This window comes from Arvicanthis niloticus, chromosome 29 (genome assembly GCF_011762505.2).
Source record: "Arvicanthis niloticus isolate mArvNil1 chromosome 29, mArvNil1.pat.X, whole genome shotgun sequence".
Taxonomy (NCBI): Eukaryota; Metazoa; Chordata; class Mammalia; order Rodentia; family Muridae; genus Arvicanthis; species Arvicanthis niloticus.
This window is the reverse complement of record NC_133437.1, coordinates 25,649,634-25,670,537: the sequence shown is the minus strand read 5'-3', so window position 1 is coordinate 25,670,537 and position 20,904 is coordinate 25,649,634. Positions and strand designations below refer to the sequence as shown.

At 53.0% G+C, this 20,904-nt stretch overlaps 2 protein-coding genes across 4 annotated transcripts; one reads left to right on the top strand and one right to left on the bottom strand.

Moving 5' to 3' along the window:
• Positions 1 to 1,949: 1,949 nt before the first annotated feature.
• On the top strand, positions 1,950 to 10,459 carry Calm3 (calmodulin 3). Its single transcript, XM_076927377.1, has 6 exons — positions 1,950 to 2,120; positions 6,140 to 6,170; positions 8,140 to 8,283; positions 8,368 to 8,474; positions 8,637 to 8,772; positions 8,867 to 10,459. Exons 1-6 carry the CDS (start codon positions 2,118 to 2,120, stop codon positions 8,893 to 8,895), a joined length of 450 nt encoding a protein of 149 aa, XP_076783492.1. The 5' UTR covers positions 1,950 to 2,117; the 3' UTR covers positions 8,896 to 10,459.
• Positions 10,460 to 14,532: 4,073 nt separating this feature from the next.
• On the bottom strand, positions 14,533 to 20,327 carry Ptgir (prostaglandin I2 receptor). Of its 3 annotated transcripts, XM_076927376.1 has the most exons (3): positions 19,891 to 20,325; positions 19,180 to 19,281; positions 14,533 to 18,098 (listed from the first exon to the last, which is right to left on the bottom strand). In XM_076927376.1, exons 1-3 carry the CDS (start codon positions 20,017 to 20,019, stop codon positions 17,703 to 17,705), a joined length of 627 nt encoding a protein of 208 aa, XP_076783491.1. In that variant the 5' UTR covers positions 20,020 to 20,325; the 3' UTR covers positions 14,533 to 17,702. The 3 variants fall into 3 exon arrangements, with proteins under 3 accessions (XP_076783491.1, XP_076783489.1, XP_076783490.1); XM_076927374.1 differs by having other exon boundaries at positions 15,588 to 18,098; positions 19,180 to 20,324; XM_076927375.1 differs by lacking the exon at positions 14,533 to 18,098 and adding an exon at positions 18,427 to 19,093 and having other exon boundaries at positions 19,180 to 20,327.
• Positions 20,328 to 20,904: the final 577 nt, after the last annotated feature.

The window sequence follows — 20,904 nt, the reverse complement described above, 5'->3', positions numbered from 1 at the left end:
ACACTGTATACATATAAATAAATAAATAAATAAATAAATAAATAAATAAAAATTATTTCATTGCCAGTTCAAACCTGTAACTTTGCTACTGTTATGAATCATTATGTAAATATATGATAAGCAAGATATCTGATCTGTGACCCACATGGGGGTTGTGACCCACAGGTTGAGAACCACTTTTGTGTGTTATAATTCTCACATTACAGGTTGCAGTTTAAACCAATGTCAACAAGATCCTTCCTTCGTCCTCTCTGCCTCTGCTCTAGACACATTTTCTTTCTTGAGATGAGAGCAGATTTAAAAGATGTTCCCAGGCGGCATCTAGAGAAAGACTATATTCTCCCAGACTCCCTCCCACCAAAAAAAAAAAAAAAAGTCTTCTGACTCTAGGAGCTCCAAACCCAGGGGAGGCCTCTCATTGGTTCAGCCTGTTTTGGATGGGGCAGCATGATTAGTCTTGCTGAATTAATCCTCTCTCTCTCTCTCTCTCTCTCTCTCTCTCTCTCTCTCTCTCTCTCTGTCACAGTAAGGAATGTCAGTTCTTGCCTGGGAGTGGTGGTGCATGCCTTTGATTCTGAATGCATGAGGCAGACAGATCTTTGAGTTGGAGGCCAGCCTGGTCTACAGAGGGAGTTCCAGGACAGCCAGGGCTATAGTCTAAAAAAAAAAAAAAAAAAAAAAAAAGGGAAGAAATGCCAGCCACATCCTGAGGATTCTGTGCAGTATTGTACGGAGTGTACTATATATACATGGATACATGGATATATGTGTATATACATATATGCGTGCATATATACAGTATACTACACTGTAGTATACAATACAGTAGTCTAGTCTCAGGTATCCTTAATAACAGTTCTTTTCCTTTCTGTGCCTGGAACCCCTAGAATAAGAAGTGAATCACACTGTCTAGATGAGGGAATGACTGAGAAGTGTGATATCCCCAGCCCAGCCAAGCACCAAATCTGTGCATACAGCAGTGCGCAATTCATGCTGAATGAATGAATGAATGAATGAATGAACGGAAAAAAAGTTCTGCATCCAGAGATTAGATTGTCCTGGGTACAGATCCTGAGATCAAGATTCTCACGTGTTGCTGTTGTGCATGTTTTAAATGTGTGCTTGTTTATTTACACTTATTTATATAGCGTGCATGTAGAAGTCAGAGGACATTTACTTGTGAAAGTCTGTTCTCCCTTCCACCACGTGAGGCCTGGTGATCGAACTCATACCATCTAGCTTGCCCGCAAGCGCCTTCACCCACTCACCCACCCCAGCGAACTGTTCGGGTAGAGGATGGAACCTTCAGGAGACGAGCGGAACCTTAAAGAGCCGGCCACTGTGAAGAGCCGAGCCAGGCCCGGCTCCCAGTCGCCACGATTTTGGATTAAACCACCTTGTATCTGCTCAAGGGGAGAGAGAAGAAAGTCCTTCTGCTCCTTTTTCCATCCCTTTTGCTACTTCCGAGACACAGAGACAAGGAATTTGCATCTCCAACATCCACTCTGTTTCAGTCTTCGCCTCTTTATTCCTCGCGGCTCCACAGAGCCACGCAGGTCGTGCTGCCCCCCCGCACACCGCGCGGTGGCTCGCCCCAGTTTGACGCATTGCAGGGAAGGTCGGACCAATCGGAGTTCCGTTCTCATTTCCGCCACGAGGCGGGTCCAATAGCGGCGTGGCTCACACAGGGACGCGTCACTCTCCGTCAGCCGGTGCCCTTCCGCCGGAGAGGAAAGCGGAACGGATGCAAGGGGCCGAGAGCGCGGAGCCCGAAAGTAGTCCTCGTGGCGGGGGACGCGCGCGCGCGCGCGCGCGCGTGCTCGGCAGCAGATCAGCCGGACTCCGTGGAACGGGCGAGCTGCGCGGTCCTGACGCGGAGGGATCCGTAGGGAGCCGCAGTGCAGCGGGAACGCGCGAGCCGGCTGGGGCGGGGCCGGGCGAGGCGGGGCGCGCGCGGCGGCCGTTGAGGGACCGTTGGGGCGGGCGGCGGCGGCGGCGGCGCGCGCTGCGGGCAAAGAGTGTGGAGGCGCGGACGCGCGGCAGAGCTCGAGCTGCTGCAGCTGCTGCCGCCGCCAGAGTAACCTCGATCCCCGAGCTCCGGATACCGGTGCCTCGCCATGGTGAGTGAGGCGGCCGAAATCGGGAGGAGACCCCGGAGATGGCGAGCGGACCCTGGGAGGGAGAGGCCGGGCCCCTCGGGACCTCCCGTGCGGCCCTTGGGACTTCTAGAAGCGGTTTTAGCTGCAGATGGAATTGGTAGGACCCCCAGACAGACAGTCCGAGGCTTCAGATGGGGAGCAGCAGAACATCCCCAACCCCCAGGCAGCACTCGGCTCCCTCACGGAGCGATTGGTCTTAGAATCACATCCACCGGGTCCCCGGGAGGAGGAAATAGGAAACACCGGCGATGAAGGCTTTGGCTTCTGGAGGAATGCAGGCGGCTGCTCCTGGAGGGGTGACCGTGGGTAGCAGAGCCTGAGTGGGAGAGGAAGACCGATCGGTTCCTAGGGAGTGTTATGCAGAGAAGACAGATGGGGAGCCTAGGTCACTTCTGCACGGTAGACCCCGGTGGGGGAGGGGTCCCCAAGGACGGGCATTGCCGAGGAGGAAGAGGAGGAGGAGGAGGGTCAGGCGCAGGCTGAGGTAAGGAGGAGCCCGAGGTGGGTGGCAGCAGAGGCTAGAAGATGCTCTTGGAGCCTGTGGGGACCCAGAGGGGGGCTGAGGAGAGTTGGGGGTAATACAAATGTTTTAAAGGCGTGGGGATGTGATAACGGGTAGTGGGGTGAACCAGAGAGCCTTGTGGAGAACTTGGTTGGGGGTAGCTAGGCAGGATTCTGAGGTTTAGGGTGTTGCACTAGAAGGAGAGGTTGGGATTGGTAAGGCGGGTTTTGTTTGGGTCAGAGAAAAACGGGGTTTCCAAGGTGAGGGATGAGGGAGGACTTGAGTTTGGGTGGTGGGGGTGAGGTGGGACAGGCTTCCCGAGAAGTGTAGGAGACAATGAGTGGCAGCTGAGGTAGGGCTAGAGGTGGGTGTCCCCAGGGGAAGGGCCGGGCACAAAGGCTGATGAGTCGGGCTTGGTAATGGGCTGCAGCAGAGGACCTGAAGGAGGGCCCGCCCGTGTGGTCCCCTTTCCTTGGGAAGAATGGGGCTGGGCCAGGCTGAAGGCACCAAGGCAGTGGGAGCAGGTGGGCGGAGTTGTTCAGGTCCCTATTGCGCACTGAAGCTGCATGAAATAGGAGTGGGGTCAAAGTTTGGGGTGCATTAAATGGTGCTTAAGCCAGGAAGCTTGGCCCCTTCGCTGTCCCTTCCAGGCCAGGAGGACTGCCTTTCTCCTCCAGCTTCCGTCATGCACCTGCTTCTCCTCACTGTGCCAAATGACAGTGCAATACAGTACAGTGTGGTGTCAGTGACAGACGCCTAGTTTCATCCCCTCAGGGTGGGGGCTGCAGTGAAGTCCAGAGAAGACCTCCAAGGATCCTCTCGAGGCCCACTTGTTCTTTCCAGGCCTCTTCCTCAGCTCCCACAGCTAAAGCTTCTAGAAGCAAAATAGCAGATTACTTCTCCCCTGGTCCTGCCACCCACAACACCCCCAGCCCCCCCACCCCCAGGCTCAGGCTGGGAACCTCGTGCACCACCCTCCCTGGCAAAGCCGGGGAGGACAGGCAGCCGCCACCGTGTATCAGATCGCATACTGCTGACACAGACCTGAGGGCTCTTCTTGCTACCACCCCATCCCCCCCCCCAGCAGAACCTTGCTAAAGGGGCCCTGCAGCTTGGGCAGCTGCCAGCAACCCCCATTCCCTACCTCCAAAGGAGGGTCTCAACTTTTTTCCTGACCAGGTTTTCTCTTCCTGTTTGTATTCAGCAAGGTATGGAAGACGAGAGTCCCTGGTAACTGGCCTTGGACTTTGGCCTGAGCTCTGTGGCTCCTCCTTGGCCCTGGGTGAGGGGGCCTGGCCTTGGTTTCTGGGCTCATTCAACACTGCTTTCTGGCACCTGCTGGGGGCTGGGGCAAGACAGAAATAATCCCCTCTTCCCTCCTCACCTCAAGCTGAGTTTTCTTATCCAGCCCCTCTCTGGAGCCTGAGATGAAGGTTTGGGAAACTGGAGACCAGTGGCTTATTGTGCGGTGAAAACTAACGATCTAAGCCGGGAGGGCCACCAGCAGTAGTCAGTCTTGCTTCTTGGGCCATCAGTTTTCCAGGCCAGCAGCCCTGCCGTGTTGTCTGAGGCCTTTCCTTGGTGGAGCAGGGAAAAGGGCTCCTGGATGTCAGGGAGGGTGTCTGACAGGCCCTCCAGAGCCAGAGCCACGCCTATTTGCAGCAACCGTGACAGTGCCTCCTCTGCAGCTTCCAGCTCTTTGGGAAGAAATGGCACATAGCAGCCTCCAGAGCCATCCTTGGCCATTTGGTCCGCAGCCTGCCTTGGCCTCCTTGCCCCCGCTGCCTTTCGATGTCACCAAGAGGGGAAGGGAGCAGGGCTTCTTACAGACAGCCCTGTGTGATGGGAAGGTCCCTGAGTGGGCTGGCTTTTCCCCTACTAGGCCTGTGGAAGAGAATGAAAATCAGGCTCCATAGCTGTCCTCCCCACTGTTCCTCTGGGCTGCCTCCACCCCTCCCCCAGCACAGGCTGGTAACCAGAAGCCCATTCTCTTCTCACTTTCTGGGAGCAGCCAGCAGCAGTGTCCTCAGGTGTCAGAACCAAGGGGTGGGCCTAATCATCTTCACCAGCCCTCAGGCTCAGGAGGGTAGGTAGAACAAGGACACTTTGGCCCAGGTCACCAGGTCAGGGTTAGGAAGCCCACCGCTCTGATTCCGGTTTGATAGCTCTGCAGAGGACTGTCCATGTGGCCTTTACCATCTCCTTCTTTACATCTTCCTTCCCCACCTCATCCCCCTCTGCAGGCATCTCCCATCTGTCCTCATCACTCGATTCTCCTCCGATACTGCCTGTTTGGGGCTTGGTCTCTAGTTCCTCTTCCTCTAGACTAGACAATACCCACCCGCCATTGCATCATTTATTAATATAGAATGTGGGGGGATGTGGATGGTAGTGTGTAGTGTCTGCTGGGACCTCCAGAGCCTAAGTAAATGATGCACATGCCTGCCATAGTTCACTTCCGTTTCTGGGACTTGGAAGCTCAGGCCAGGATCCTGCGTGGCCTTGGCACCCCTTGCCCTCATGGGAAAAGGGAAGGAAACATCATCTGGACTGCAGTGACCCTAGGACAGAGGAGATTCTTTTTTTTTTTGGCAGGATACACACACAAAGCTGGCCTTATTAACTGTTCATAGCTTGAAGTTGGGATCCAGCTCCCGGTTCACCCCTCCCTCTAGGACCTCCACACCCCAGGATAAAACCAGGGCTCTAGTAAAGGGCAAGCTGAGAGCTGTGTCTCCTCCAGGAGACCCTAGATGCAGTAGGACTGTCTGCCATGGCTGGCCAGGCCTCAGGTAGCCAGGACTGAAAAGGGTTAAAAACTGCAGTGCTGAATCTGGAAGGCTTCAGTTCTTTGCCACCATCGCTGCCTGCTGCAGTCCGTCCCTGCCACTTGGCCCTCTTGTCCAAAAGTAGCAGAACAGAATGGTGCGCTGCACCTACCCTGCATGTAAGTGGGTAGAGCCGCCTCTTGGCTGACCGGGTTCTCTTAGGCCCTAGAGCAATGTGGGGACACCAATTAAAAGAGATCTTGCTACTTGGAGCCACAGTGCTTGGGCCTAGTACCTCCAAATGGGTGACAGAAATTAGCAAACACAGCCCCAGACAGCTCCCCCTGCCCTACCCAGCAACTGGCCTGTTTTGTTTTGGAGCCTTCTAGAGCGCCTGATGAGGCCTCTAGGGCAGCAGCTTCTTGCTTCAGCCTCTGGGGTTCCCGGAGTAAAGGCTCAGCACCACACACACTGTGTGTAGGTCGGACTGGAGCAGCTCTCAATGCTTCCCAGCCTGCACTGGGCAGGCCTGTGGTTCCAGTGAGTCCCAACTAGCCCAGACTCTGACTCTGATGTGATCTTCCCTTAGCAGGAATGCTTTAGGAAGCTGGCAAAGCCTGGGCAGAAGGGGCTAGGCAGGGGGAGGAGGCCACATCCAGGGTGGGTGGGTAGGTTAGCCCAGTGACTTACTCTCACTCTTCCTTTTCCAGGCTGACCAGCTGACCGAAGAACAGATTGCAGGTGAGCTTGCCACTCTGTCTCAAGCCAGATCTTAGCTAGCTCCTACATCACATGAAATGTGTGTCCATATCATCTCATGCCAGGCCTGTGGCTAGAATGTTGGTATGTGTGTGTGGAGAAGAGCTTAGCTGGGAACTGCCACACCTACCCCACAGCCCTGACACAGACCTTGGACAGGCTGCAGGGGCTGTCGGTCCTCCCTTGCTATAGCTCACTTGGGGCCTTGAAATGGACCTCTTATTACAGGACCTACCCAGCTGTCCCGCTCCTTCCCCCCCTCCCATCCTGAGTTCCAGCCAGCCAGGCTGAGAAGATGCCCCCTGCCTCTCCTACGGTAGGCTGGCCACCCTGTGTACCTCTAGAAGATGGCTGGCCACACCCACCTCTTCTTGCTCGCTTGCTTCCTTCTACCAGAGCTCAGCTACCCTGAACCCGACTCAAACAGGCAGCCCCATTCTCCCCTCCCTCCCCTCCTGTGTGGTGCAGGCTTGTCTGATGGGCCACCAGTGTTTTCTCTTCCTGCTGTTGCCTGGCACCAGGAATCAATTTCTAGCACATAGGACTTGGTTTTGTTGATTGCTGCCATATCCTCAATGCCTGGTGCACAGTAAGCACCCCATAAATTCTTTCTTCATAAACAATAAGCACACACCTCCCGTGAGCTAAATGAAACTCCCTAGACCCTATGTGACTTTTGTGGCTGTGCCCCACACCTGAGCTCCAGGAAGACCAGCACAGGGCTGATGAAGCCTTGGACTATGTTTCTGTGGTTTTGCCCCTCCACAGCCTGTGTTGCCAGAAGGCCTGAGGTAGCTCCTGGTGTATGTCTCCTAACAACTGGCTGCTGCAGAGCTGACCAGAGGACAAAGTGAGAGAAAAGGTCTCTGCCCTTAGCCTTGCCTGCACCGTGACCAGAGTGCTACACAAAGACCTGCTGTCTTAGAGTCACACTTTGGCCCTAGGCAGGTAGAGATCCACCAAGAAAAGCCAAAAAAATTAGACTTGTTTGTTGGTCATGGCTTTGTTGGTCACATGACCCACTCTCAACTGGCACCCCCACCTCACCACCACCACCCCACAGCCAGATCTCAGCATACGGAGATGACAACATCCCCAAGGAGACATGGACTATTTTCCCAGAGCCCAGAAGCTTGGGTCACAGCTGCCCAGCAGTGTGTGTCCCTCCCTCCCACCCCACCTGCCATCCCCAACCTGACCGTCCTGTAAACACAAGCACACACCTCACTTTTCACCCTGTGCCCATTAGCAAAACGTCCACCACTCCCCTCCGCCGCCACCCCCAACCCACACCCTCTGGGAACAGGCTGCAAGGCATCTGTTCTCAGAGGGTTTGGGGGTGGGGAGCTCTGGGTGCCAAAGTGGGCCCAGTGGGAGGGCAGGAGCCACATGCTTCTCTCCCTCTTCTGCGGCCCCAGCTGCGGCCTTCCCACACAGCACCACGCTCCTCATCCTCCTGGCTTGGCAGCCATCCCCTTTGCATCCCATCCCCTCAACCCCACATGCTGCCCATCAGCCAGTCCCTGCTGTGGACCACCCCCACACATCACTGCCCCCACAGGCTTGGCTCCTCCCCTGGAAGCTGGTAGCGCCCACAGCTGGGGACTAGGCTGCCAGTGCCCAACAGAAGGAATTTGATGCCACAATTCCTTTTGAGGCTGGCCAGAAGCCTCTGCAGCCTCCCCTTTCCCTCCTGCCAGTTGACCTTGGCTAGTGAACTTCAGATGAAGAATTGTCTTGCCGCTTAACGTCTCCATAACTTTGGTCCAGTGCATCATTTGAGAGAGAGGACAAAGCCAGGGACCAAGAAGAAATGAGTTAGTAGAGGAAGCTGTCAGGCCGGAGCACTCAGCTAGATGGGCTGAGGAGACGGCTTCTCATGCTGCAGAGTGAGAGCAAAAGAGGACCCTAACCTGAGGCCTGATTCCTGACACATTCCTTTCCTCCTCAGAGTTCAAGGAAGCCTTCTCCCTCTTCGACAAGGATGGAGATGGCACCATTACCACCAAGGAGTTGGGGACTGTGATGAGATCGCTGGGGCAGAACCCCACTGAGGCTGAGCTGCAGGACATGATTAATGAGGTGGATGCTGATGGTGAGTGCCTGCTCACTCGGTGACCCCAGGAACCCCTCTCTCTAGAGGGCTCCAGACAACACCTGCCTCCTTCCCCTCTGCTAGGCAATGGGACCATTGACTTCCCAGAGTTCCTCACCATGATGGCCAGGAAGATGAAGGACACAGACAGTGAGGAGGAGATACGAGAGGCCTTCCGTGTCTTTGACAAGGTAAGCCGTCAGCCCTAGAACAGATGCCAAAGCCACACACACACCCTGCCCTTTCATAACCCCTTCACCCAGTATGGGGGTGGTGGCAGTTGACAATCCCTGCCCTCTGCAGCTCACCTATCAGGGGAGCCTGAGTGACAAGCCTTTATCCCCAAACCCCAGGATGGGAATGGCTATATCAGTGCCGCCGAGCTGCGTCATGTCATGACGAACCTGGGGGAGAAGCTGACCGATGAGGAAGTGGATGAGATGATCCGAGAAGCTGACATTGATGGCGACGGCCAGGTCAATTATGAAGGTGAGTTGTGTTGGGCACGTTGTCCATGCCCCAGATCTGGGAGGACTGTGGGGGCTCAGTGTGTGATGGACTCAACCCCGTTATCTCTTGGCAGAGTTTGTACAGATGATGACTGCGAAGTGAAGGCCCGGGCAGCTGGCCATGCCCGTTCTCCTGATCTCTTCTCACGCTCTCCTCTCTTCAACACTCCCCTGCGTACCCGGTTCTAGCAAACACCAATTGATTGACTGAGAATCTGATAAAGCAACAAAAGATTTGTCCCAAGCTGCATGACTGCTCTTTCTCCTTCCTCCTGACTGTCCCTCCATGCCCTCATCGCTTCCTTTAGCCTTCCCCCTCCATTCCCAGTCTCCAGGCCTGATGCATTCACAAGGTGAACCCCATTGCTCTGCCCTGGGGAGCCTCTGCCCTCCTCCTCCAGCCCGGATGGCTCTCCTCCGTTTTTTGGTTTGTTTCCTTTTGTTTGCCCTTCTTTTGGGTGCCGGGCGGCCACCATTCCTGTCCCTGACCAGTGAGGAGGGGAGCAAGGCCTTCTGCCAAGTGGAGGAACATATCCCCTGCCACTGTTGCATGCCCCCCAGCCCTGTGACTCTGTGTGCAAGCCCAGTAGCCTGTGGGGCGGGGTGCCAAGAGGGGATGGGACGTTCCAGGACTGAGGGAGTTGAGGATGTGACCCAGGACAGGGGTAGGGGTGGAAGGGTGGGAAGGGCCAGGGAGGCCTTGGAAGCTAACTAACATGCTTTCATTTCACTATGGAGGGGGACGGATAGAGCGGAAGGCACTTGGGGTCTCGCTGATGCTGTTCTGAAACCATCTGGCTGGCTTTCTGAGGTCAGGCTGGGTGGGGGGCTGCTGATCACACTTGCTCTCCTCCCTCCAGCGATCTCACGCTGTTCTGTAAATACCTGGTGCTAACATCCCATGCCGCTCCCCCATGGCGCCCCCAGCCACCTGCCCAGTTCAGGGCTGGTCCAGGAATGGATGTGGGGGATGGTCGCTCTGTAATGTGCTGGTGATCTTTTTTTCCTCCTTCCCCTTTATGCCCCTTAAAACTTTTGATTTTGTCCTAAACATGCCGGGCCAACTAAAGGGTGGGGAGAGGAGAGATGAGCCCCACCATGCTCACAAGAACCAACCTGCAATAAACACTATTATGGGCCGCCGCACAGAGCACGCAGCGGGCACCTCCTGCCCCTCCGTGGTGACTTGGCATCGCTTTCTGCCCGCCTCTGCCCTCACCCTGCCTGCCCCACTCCCCAGCGGAGAGCATGATCCGCGCCCTTGCTTCTGACTCTAGCGTCTGGGACACATCAGTCAACGTGGGCAGTTCAGTCTGGGTTCGTTTCCTTTCTCTGTTCTCATCTGGCCCCCCCAGGGCAATCTTGTTGCTTTTTGCTGGGACCTGCCCAGCTTTGAGACTCTTCTCCATCCCTTGGCACCAGCCTTGAGGGAGGGAGGGACAGAACATATCAGGAGACCCAGCCTAGAGTTGAGGGCAAGGGCAGGTAGGCGTGAGGCTGTGGACTTTGCGGAATGTTTCGGGGTTTTGTTTTGTTTTATTTTGTTTTTGGTTTTCCTTTTTTGTTTTTTGTTTTGTTTTGTTTTTTAAACCGGGCAATATTGTGTTCAGTTCAAGCTGTGAAGAAAAATATATATCAATGTTTTCCAATAAAATACAGTGACTACCTGTCTGGACTCTCCGTCTGTCCTCAGCCTTCCTCTGTGCACAGGTCACCAAGAGTGAGGTGCTGGACAGTCAGGGTCTGTATGTGTGAAGACTGTGAAGACCAGGAGATACCTGCAGGCTCCTGAGTCAAGGGGAAGGAACTATGGGAACCCTGTGTGACAGGAGCAGACATGAGGGGACAAAGAACAGTGAGGCTGGTGGAGCATAGGATGACAGGGCCTTTGTGGGTGGGTCTCACAGGTGGCCTCCTGGGTATGCCACTGATTGAGCCCAGGTGGCACTAATGGCATCTGTAGTAGCAGGAGTGCAGCAAAGGGCATTGGACTTGAAGTAAAAAGCAGAGCAGCTGTGGTGACTCCATGAGTTCGAGGCCAGCCTGGGCTTCAAGAGAGACCCCATCTTAAGAAGCCCCAGTCAGATGCTCACTGATGCCCTATACTTCCATGAAGTTGTGGGAAGTGAAGGCCTCTTAGTCCCCTGGGGCTGCAGTAGAGGGGGGTGTGAGAATGGGGGCGCGAGAGCTCCCAGCTGCAGATCCCCTCACCTCTCCTAATGTCAAGGGCTGAGCTACTTTCAGGCCAGATAGAGGCTACTTTCAGGCCAGAGAGACAGCTAGCTCAGCAAATAAAGGCCTGATAGCCCATTCAGTCCCCAGAAGCTACATAAAAGCCAACTGCTGCAGCACTCGATGGAGACAAGTCTGCCGGAGAGACTCTTCCTCAGAGCAAGGTGGGAGAGCAGCCTGCTGAGTGCATGCACAGACAGCACCTGCACTTCTGCAGGATATGCAGATCGATGAGACAGTGACTTCTTCCCTGGGCCTCAGTTTACCAACATGGAAAGTGGAATATTAAAATTATCTCTGGGTTGTGCCACCATGTGTTCCTATTCCTGCCTGGGCTAAGTGGCCCACCCTGCTGGTGGTGGGCATGCTTTGGCTTATGGACACACTGCAGCTGGTCAGGGTGCAAAAACCAATAGGTTTTTGAGACTAAAGGCCCAAGCAAGTAAAGCCTCCCATTTCTTGGAAGTAGTGCATACCCAAGGTCTCCCCTCCCTACTCTGGCTCCCAGATGCCAAGCATTTACCCACAGTGTACTCCACCCCAGCTCCCGTGGCCTGTGGTTCTTGATCCTTATTACCCGCAGACAGGCCACATTGTTAAAGACCCACCACACTGCCCTCTCCCATCTTTTACAAACTAAAGACAAGCACTCCATTCGATTCTAACAGTCCCAGGGCAGGCAGGTCTGACAGCTGCAGCCCAAGCCATTGAGATCTTTGTCAGGGTGTGTGTCCAGGTCAGGCTCCCAGATCTAGGCCACAGTGTTCCAGGCAGGGTTCCCTCCATACCCAGAAGGCTGGGGATAGCCCTAGAAGCAAGCTAAGGCCCCTTCTAAGTGTCATTCTCAATGTGCCCAGCAGATGGGGCCATAAGGACAAAAGGCCTGCAGCTCAGGGCCTTAGGCCTGGTGTCTATTAATGTTGTATTGCTTAACAGTTCATTATAATTTAGTTTGTTTAGCAACTAGGAAGCTCTCAGCTGTCTGCAGTTCAGTGCAGTTAGGAGATAGGCAGTGTGGCTGGCCTTGTAGGTGAAGCACATGGTCACCTTTGCTAGGGATAGCTCTCTGACCTCACTGGTTTCCTCAACAAACTGGCCCTGCACCTCACCATGGCTCCTGATGTTCCTGGTGTGTGTGTGTTCTCTTTACAATACAACCATGACCATAAAGTGCTAATGGCTTAGTGGCATCTGCCTTCACAGTCACCTCTCCATCCATCATGCTCGTAAGAATCTCTAAGGTTAGCTCTCTGGGAACTTTTATCATTTCTCTGGGGCCCTGTATGAAATTGCTACCACCGGTCACAGCCGCTTTCTGCAGCCTGTTGTGTTTGACTTTACTTCGTGATGTCCATGTCCCCAAAACTTAATGGTGTGTTACTTTCTCCTTGATTTGGTTTGAGAGAGGGCCTCATGTAGCCCAGGCTGGCCTGTAACTCGCTATGCAACTGAGGATGATCTCAAACTTCTGATGCCCCTGCCTCCACCTCCCAAGTTCTGGGATTACAAGCCTGAACCACCACACCCAGATTCATATGGTGTTGGAGATGAAACCCAGGGCTTTGAGCATGGCTAAGTCAGCAACATGACCAGCAGGGCCACATCCCCAGCCTGGCTTTGCTTTTCTTGAGTCAGGGTCTTGCTATGTAGCTTAGGCTATGGCCTTCAACTTCAGGCAATCCTCCCCAGCCTCCCAAGTGCAGGGATTAAGGGTATTTGTCACAAGTCCAACTTATGTGTGTGTCAGACCAGTGCGAGGAGGGAAATGAGTAAGAGTGCCGGTGAGAGAGATGATGGCCCCGCAGATAAAGATGCTCGCCACAGAGCCTGAAACCTATGTTCAATTCCCAGAATCGACACAGTGGAGAGAGAGCTTGGTCCCAAAAGCTGGCTTCTCACCTCCACATGCACACCGTGACATGTACACACACAAATAAAATAAATGTAGACAACTTATAATAAGATTTTAGGATTAATAAAGTCAAGAGAAAATAAAGTAGGAGGAGGATTTGTTGCACAGAAGGGGTCAGCAGAGTCGGGGAGGATGAGAGGGAGTCTTCATTATTTTTTTAAATAAGTAAAGTCTCCATGATGGAGACAGTCGTGCTCCAAGCATCTCATTTTCGACTCCCACAAGACTACAGCAGGTAGTCTGACATATCCCTGTCCCATGTCCTATCTGTCCACAGCCCAACTTGAAATTTCACATGAGATGCTTCCTGTAACACATATTGATGTGATTATTCATTTGTTGTCTCCCTGGACTGTGAGCCAAGCAGGGCCACTTATTGCTCCATAGACACTGAGTGGCCTCTGGCCCACAGTGGGCTCGAGGGAAACTATGATGAATTAGTAACACATGAGAGGCCCAAGAAGCCAGTGAGGCATTGGACACCAGAGTCAGAAATAAAACACAACAGAAACACTCCTGCTACTTGGCTGGATTGCTTCCCGAATCCCTGGCTCAGTGCAGCCACCGCCTCCAGGAAGCTGTCCCTGGTGTCCCTCTACCCTCTCCAAGCCCTGCTCACCTGCACACAGGGCTGTCTTCCCTACTGAACGGTGAACTCCAGGAGGGCAGAACCAGGGTTGAGTCTGTCACCGGCACATCCCTAACATCACAAAGGACATGCCACAACGGATGAGAGTCCAGACATAGATATATTCTGCCAGGCTGCCATCATGGGACTGACAGGGGTTAAGAGGTCATGTAGGAGACCAAGTTTAAGTATAATCCTTTCTTCTATTTTCTGAGGTACTAGGGTCAACTCCAGAGACTCACACCCATGAAATACATCCTCTGCCCTGCCCCCATTCTGGTATTGAAGATTGACTATTGAGCCCAGGGTCCCTACTAGGCAAGAGCAGACCACTGAAACACCTTTTTTTTTTTTTTTTTTTTTCTGGTTTTGGTTTTGGTTTTTCAAGACAGGGTTTTTCTGTGTAGCCCTGGCTGTCCTGGAACTCACTCTGTAGACCAGGCTGGCCTCGAACTCAGAAATCCACCTGCCTCTGCCTCCCAAGTGCTTGGATTAAAGGCATGCGCGACCACTGCCCAGCTGAACCACCATTTAAAAAAAGTTTTTATTTAATGTATGAGTATCTGCATGTACACCTGCATGCCAGAAGAGGGCCCAAGATTTCACTCTAGATGGTTGTGAGCCACCATGTGGTTGCTGGGAATTGAACTCAGGAACTCTGGAAGGACATTCAGTGCTCTTAAACTCTAAGCCATCTCTCTAGCCCTGACCCACCATTTTAAAAAAAGATTTATTTTATTTATTTATTTATTTATTTATTTATTTAATGTGTATGAGTGCTCTATCTGTACCTACACCTGTGTGCCAGAAGAGGGCATCAGATCCCAGTATAGATGGTTGTGAGCCACCATGTTGTTGCTGGGACTTGAACTCAGGACCTTTGAAAGAGCAACCAGTGCTCTTAACCACTGAGCCATCTCTCCAGCCCCTGAACTACACACATTTTTTTTTCTTTTTTGTTTGTTTGTTTGTTTGTTTGTTTGTTTTTTCCAGACAGGGTTTCTCTGTGTAGTCCTGGCTGTCTTGGAACTCACTCTGTAGACCAGGCTGGCCTCGAACTCAGAAATCCACCTGCCTCTGCCTCCAAGTGCTGGGATTAAAGGCGTGTGTTGCCACTGCCCGGCAACTACACACATTTTAAAGCCAGAGCAGGCCTTAAACTTTCTGTGGCTGAGGGTCATCTCAAACCCCTCCTAACCTCTGGCTCTCCCTCCTCCAAAGTCCTGAGAAAACAGGCAGGCGCCACCTCTCGTTGCTCCTCTGCTTTCCTGTGTAGTCTAGATAAGCCTCACACTCATTCCTGCCTCAGCCTCTCCAGCACTGAGATTATAGGTGTAAGCCACCATGCCCAGCCGACTTTTCATTAATAACTTCATCTAATATACTGGGACTGACATAAAACTGGGCATGGTGGTCTATACCTACAATCCCAACCTAGAGAGGTAGAAGAAAAATCAGGAATTCAAGGTTATCATTTGCTATACGGTAAGTCCCAGCCTAGCCTGGGCTACATGAGACCCTGTCTAAAAATTTTACAGGTGGTCTGGGATGATGGTTCCGTGAAAAAGGCAGTGACAGTACAATACAATCATGAGGCCTGGATCCAAGCACCCACATAAAACTGCATGTCCCAAAGCACTTACAGCTCTAGCCCCAAGGGATTCAGAGCTCGCTTCTGGACATGCAAAGATGTCTACACACACATACACACACACACACACACACACACACACACACAGATGAAGATAGGGGGATAGAGAGGAGAATGAGGAGAAAGAGATTGTGGGGGTGAGGGTGGGCAGAAAGAGAGACACATAGCAAGAGAAAAGACACACACACACACACATTTTAAAAAACAAACAGATAAACAAAACCAGGCTGGAGAGATGGCTCGGTGGTTAAGAGCACTGACTGCTCTTCTGCAGGTCCTAAGCTCAATTTCCAGCAACCACATGGTGGCTCACAACCATCTGTAATGGGATCAGATGCCCTCTTCTGGTGTGTCTGAAGACAGCTGCACTGTACTCATATAAATAAAATAAATAAATAAATAAATAAATAAATAAATAAATAAATAAATCTTTTTAAAAAAAATCATGGGGCTGGAGAAATGGCTTAGCAGTTAAGAGCACTGACTGCTCTTCCAGAGGATCTGAGTTCAATTCCCAGCACGCACATGGTGGGTCTCAACCATCTGTAACTTCAGTTCCAGAGAATCTAAAATCCTCTTCTGATCTCCTCAAACACCAGGCACACAGCCACAAATGCAAGCAAAAACCCATATACATAAAATAATTTAAAACAAAATAACATGGAAGTTTCTAAAAAGTCTTCATTTTTTTTCAGCATTACATTTTTTTTTAAATTATGGTAAAAATACCCGTAAATAAAAATTACATTTTAACCATTTATCATTCACAGCAAATTATCCATTCAGTGGTATTTGGACCATTTATACTGTCAGCAACTGGCACCAGATGGTACCTTTCAGTACCTGAGGACTAGTCAACTCAGACTGGGCTGTTTTGTGATTTTATCTGTTGTCATTTGGTTTTGAGAGTCTCAAATACCCCACGCTGATCTTGAACTCTATGTCGTAGCTAAGGATGACCTTAGACTCCGACCCTCCTGCCTGAGCACAGTGCTGTGTTGCAGGCACGCATCTCCATACCCAGCTTACCTCAGCCTGTTTTCTCCTCTCCCAATACTCTTTGCTTTTCCTAAGAGTGATCTGAAGTATACTTACTCAGGAGAAAAAAGTCAGAAGAAATCCCTGCCTGGTTTTCTAGTTAACGTTTGCCCAGATAACAACATGGACAGCAACAGCAGTAACAGTAACACCTACTGTGGCTTCCTTCCAGGTCATGTGCTAGGTTGTTCTTTTGGGAGAAAGTCCTTTAATCCTCCAAGTACCCCTGTCAGATTAGAGTTGAGAAAACCGAAGCACAGAAAGGTCATGAGAAAGTGTAAGATACAGACCTATTTCTGCTGTGTAACCCAGGCTGGGGGTTTGCCCTCCCTGGGCCTTGGTTCCACTTTCTCTGGAAAGGCTTTGCTAATATGCAGCCAAGCAGATGGGGTGAGAGGACAAATGACCTGAGTGGCTGAGAAACAGGAACCAGGAGAAACAGCAGTAGGAGCAATAGCCTGCCCTCCCCTGGCCCAGCCCTCCAGCTGACTCACTTCCCCTCATGCCAGTCAGCTCATTTCCAAGCTCCCAGGATTCTTTGCTTGGAGGCCTGGGACTTTTCTGTGGCCTTGATCCGAGGGAGGAAGAGTGAATGCCTGCTGACTTCAGGGTCCCCTGGGAGTTTGTTGAATGAATGAGGGAAAGTTTTGTGGAGTTTCTGAAGATGTTGAGTTGGGGTCCAGTTCTGAAAAGAGGCAGTCATTTGTTCCAAGATGGGAGGACAGGCTTGGGACATGCAGGCTTGGGACGCACATCTTATGAAGCATTCCTGTGAAGTCCTTTGAGACCTCTGCATGCTACATCACCACCATCTCCGCCTTGTCCCTGTGCCCTCCTCCAAAGTTCACACAGCACAATTCCCCAAGATAGCTGTGGCATTTCTCAGGCCACTTCTGTACCAGACATGTGTCCAGTAATGTCACCTGCAGTGCAATGTCTGTCCCTTCTTACTTCCTTTTGGGGTTCAGGATCCCCAAGTCAGATAGTGGATGCGAAAGGGGGACGGCAGGAACATTTCTGAGAGAAGTTACTGGAATTCCTGTGTCCCCTGGGGATCTGGGGTGGGCAGCCAGGGGCCCCCTCAGTGGAAAAAGAGAGCAGACACTCTAACCCCAGCAGACTGGAGTCCACAGAAGCTGCTGGGAATTTTTCTGCTCCTTAAATATTTAGACAGTGAGATGGATGGAGGAGGCCAGGGACTAGAGCAGCCTGCCCAAGCCCTGGTTATTTTGAGAGAATCCTTCTTGAGAGCCACAGAGCCTTCGGCATCCCTCACCCTCTTCCCAAGGCTTCTAGCCACCATACCAAAGGAAGAGAAGCAGCAGCAGCCACCCCCAGACTTTGGGGATCAAATATGGGGTTTCCGCTATCATCAGCTGAGTCCCTGATCTTCTGGCTTCAGGTCCCATGACACCGGGCTTAGGATGGCATGCAGGACCAGCTTAGGTGTCAGCAGAGAGAGCAGGCAACCATGGCCTCTGTCTTGGATGGCATTCCCACAGAACAGCCGTCACCACCAGACAGAGGCACAGCAGTCAATGGTGCCACCTGTCCCGTGCCCCAGAACGACAGGGGCACCCAGCTCCCTTCCTTAACCTGGAGAGAAGTGGGAACCGATGGGTCTCTTCTCCCCGATGAGGGCCGGGAAAGGGGCGTCTGCAAATCCCTATGGACAGAACGGGCACACAGGCAACACAACCAGAACTTGAGGCGCTGGAAGACAGCCTTTCGGAAGAGAATGAAGACCCAGGGGTCCAGGATGGGGTTGAAGGCATTGAAGCGGAAAGCGTAGAGGTCCCCCATTTCTCTGCTGTCCGGGGCGATGGCCTGAGTGAAGCCTCGGATCTGAGGGGCAAGGCAGGTGACAGATGCATCATGGGTGGTTCTCCCCCATCCTTACACCCCACCTCCCACTTCTTACCCACAGGGATGAGGACTTACGCACTCAGGGGAAGGAAATGAGATAAGATGAAGAAAGATGCAGGCTGAGTTGCTAATGTGTGCAGGCATCCGGGGAGCAGAGGACAGGAAAGCCCCAGGAGACAGTTAACAGCCGGCAGAGGAAAGAGGGTCAGGCAGTGCATTCTCACCTACCAGACCCACTGTTTGCAGCTGAGGCAACTCCCCCTCCCCCAACCCCACCCCAGCCGGCACAGATGCCTGAGCCCTCTCAGGTTCCCAAAGCCTCATGTGGAGCCAGCCTTGGAGATGAGTTTGTCAGACTTTGTTAATCCTCAGAAGGCTTCAGCACCCCTAAATCCATCCCAAACCCTATTCCAGGACCCAGCGTAAAGGTGTGGCTAACCACACTGGCACTGGCTGCTATAGTGGGAGGGGACAGCACAAGGTCCCTGTGAGGCTGACAGGGTGTGGGGGACAAGGGCAGGGCCCGGGCTCAGGGAGTGGGTGGGGTGCTCATGGTTATACAGCCAGGCTCCGGGATGGGAGAGCCAGAATGGAGACTCAGCCCGTGTGATCTCAGGCAACACGCACTATCATCTTTCTATAAAGAGGGTGACAGGCCAGGACCTCAGTGTCATTTCCTGCCCAGTGCTTCTGAAATGATTGTGTAAGGTCAATTTGGAACTCATCTGAAGAGGCATTTGGAAGCCATTAAGCATTGTGTCAGCAGAAAGCAAGGGTTCCTGGAGTTGTGGATTCCGTTATCATCACAACAGTGTGTTTGATTGGGGAGCCACTGAGAGGTGTTGACAGGGGACAACTAAGGGCTGAGGTTTGTCTAGTGGAGCAAAAGAAAGTGGAGAGATTTCTTCCAGTACTCTGGAGTGCATGGTACAAAAAATCACTATCTGACCCTTTTTGCGCCTCAGTCTCCACATCTGCAAAATAAACACAGCAGGTGGAGAACAGAGATGGATGCTGCCCCCACTCCTCCCACTGCACCCCAGCTCCAAGGGACACTCACCGTGAGAGGCAGGGAGCACACTGCCATGGTGACCGTCATGAGGGCCAGCAGAATCAGGTGGTAAACTTCATCCTCTCGTGCAAAGGAGCTATGGTGGCGTCTCTGTTGGCGGTACATGTGACAGAGGCTGAGAGTGACGGAGCCGTTGCAGAAGAAGATGGAGGTCACCAGCAGGGCCATGAGACTGGCATAGGCCAGGGAGAAGGCACAGCCACCAGGCTGGGTGGAACGCATGCGGATAAAGCACCAGCTCCCGGGACAATACTGCTGATGCTCACCCAGGCCCAGCAAGGGCAGTGAGCAGAAGAGGCAGCAGAAAGCGTAGATGGCAGGCAAGGTCAAGCGGGCACAGCGGGGCCCGTCCAGCTGGGCGTACAGGTAGGGGTGACTGAGTGCCAGGCATCGCTCCACAGCCATGGCAAAGAGGATGAGCGTGGAGGCCAGGCCGAAGAAAGTCATGGCAAAGGCGAAAGTGTCACACAGCATTGTCCCACCATGGGCCAGGCCCAGTAAAGAGCTGTTCCGAGCATAGGCCACGAACACTGCAGGGCTCAAGAAGCACGTGCCGAGCAGATCCGTCACCGCCAGCCCAGTGACCAACACCGCAAAGGCCGATGGGTGTGACCTCCGTCGGGCTCCCAGGATGCCCAGTGCCAGCCCGTTGCCCACCACACCAGCCACGAACATCAGGGTGCTGGTGACCGGTCCTACCGAGTCTTGAACGTAGGTGATGTTCCAGCAGGAACCTGCCATGCCCTGCCACTCTCTGCCACCTGTAACGAGAGGGCTCCCGGGGGTGACAGAAGGGGGGCCACCAGGATGTCCGCCGCTGGCCACCATCCTCACAGCAGCTGGGGTCCGCCAGTCAATTCCCCGTTCCCCGTGTGCATGTGTTTCTGTCTTTTGTTTCCGTCTTCTCCAGTGTCTGTCCCTATCCTGTTTCTTTCCTTCTCTGTCAGGTCCTTGTCTCTTTGTGCCTCAGTGTCCCCTGTCCCCTCACCCCTGTCCTCTACACTTCTCTGGCACCTCCTTTACTTTTCTGCTTTCTGGACCCTCCAGCACCTCTGCCTTCTGAAGTCTGTCCCTCAGTCTCTCCTGTCCGTCTGTGGGTTTGTGTAGGTCTCTGTCAGCTTCTCCCTCCTAGGGCCCGCCCTCCTCATCTTGCCTCCTCGCCCCAGCTTTTTTCATTTCCTCTCTGCCCCGCCCTCCTCCCCCTGTGCTGGTCTCCAGAGGCTCCCTTGGGCTCCCTGCCTGCCTTCCCTGGCTTGTACCCCATCCCCTGCCCTGAGCATCCATCTTGTCTCTCTGCCTCTCCTCCTACCACCTCCTCATACAGTCCCCAGCACGGTCACCTGCTGCCACCACCACTTCACTCAGTCTCTGCTGTTTTTCTCACACACACACACACACACACACACACACACACACACACACACCACCCCAGCATCTCATTTCTGTGTCTGTCTGTCTGTCTCTGTGTCTGTCTCTATCTCTATGTCTGTCTGTCTGTCTGTCTCTCCAAACCCATTCATATCTAAGTCTCTATTCATGTCACCCAGGTTCAGAACCCCCTCCCTCTGCCCCACTCCCCCAAGAAAGCCAGACAGGTCCTAGTGCTGAGTGGTTCTCCAGCTTAGCCAAGGCCTGAGCTGTGTGTGAACAGCCTCTGAGAGCTATTCTGGGCTTCAGGCCCTGGGGTTAGGCTCTGGCCCTGGGATTGAGAAA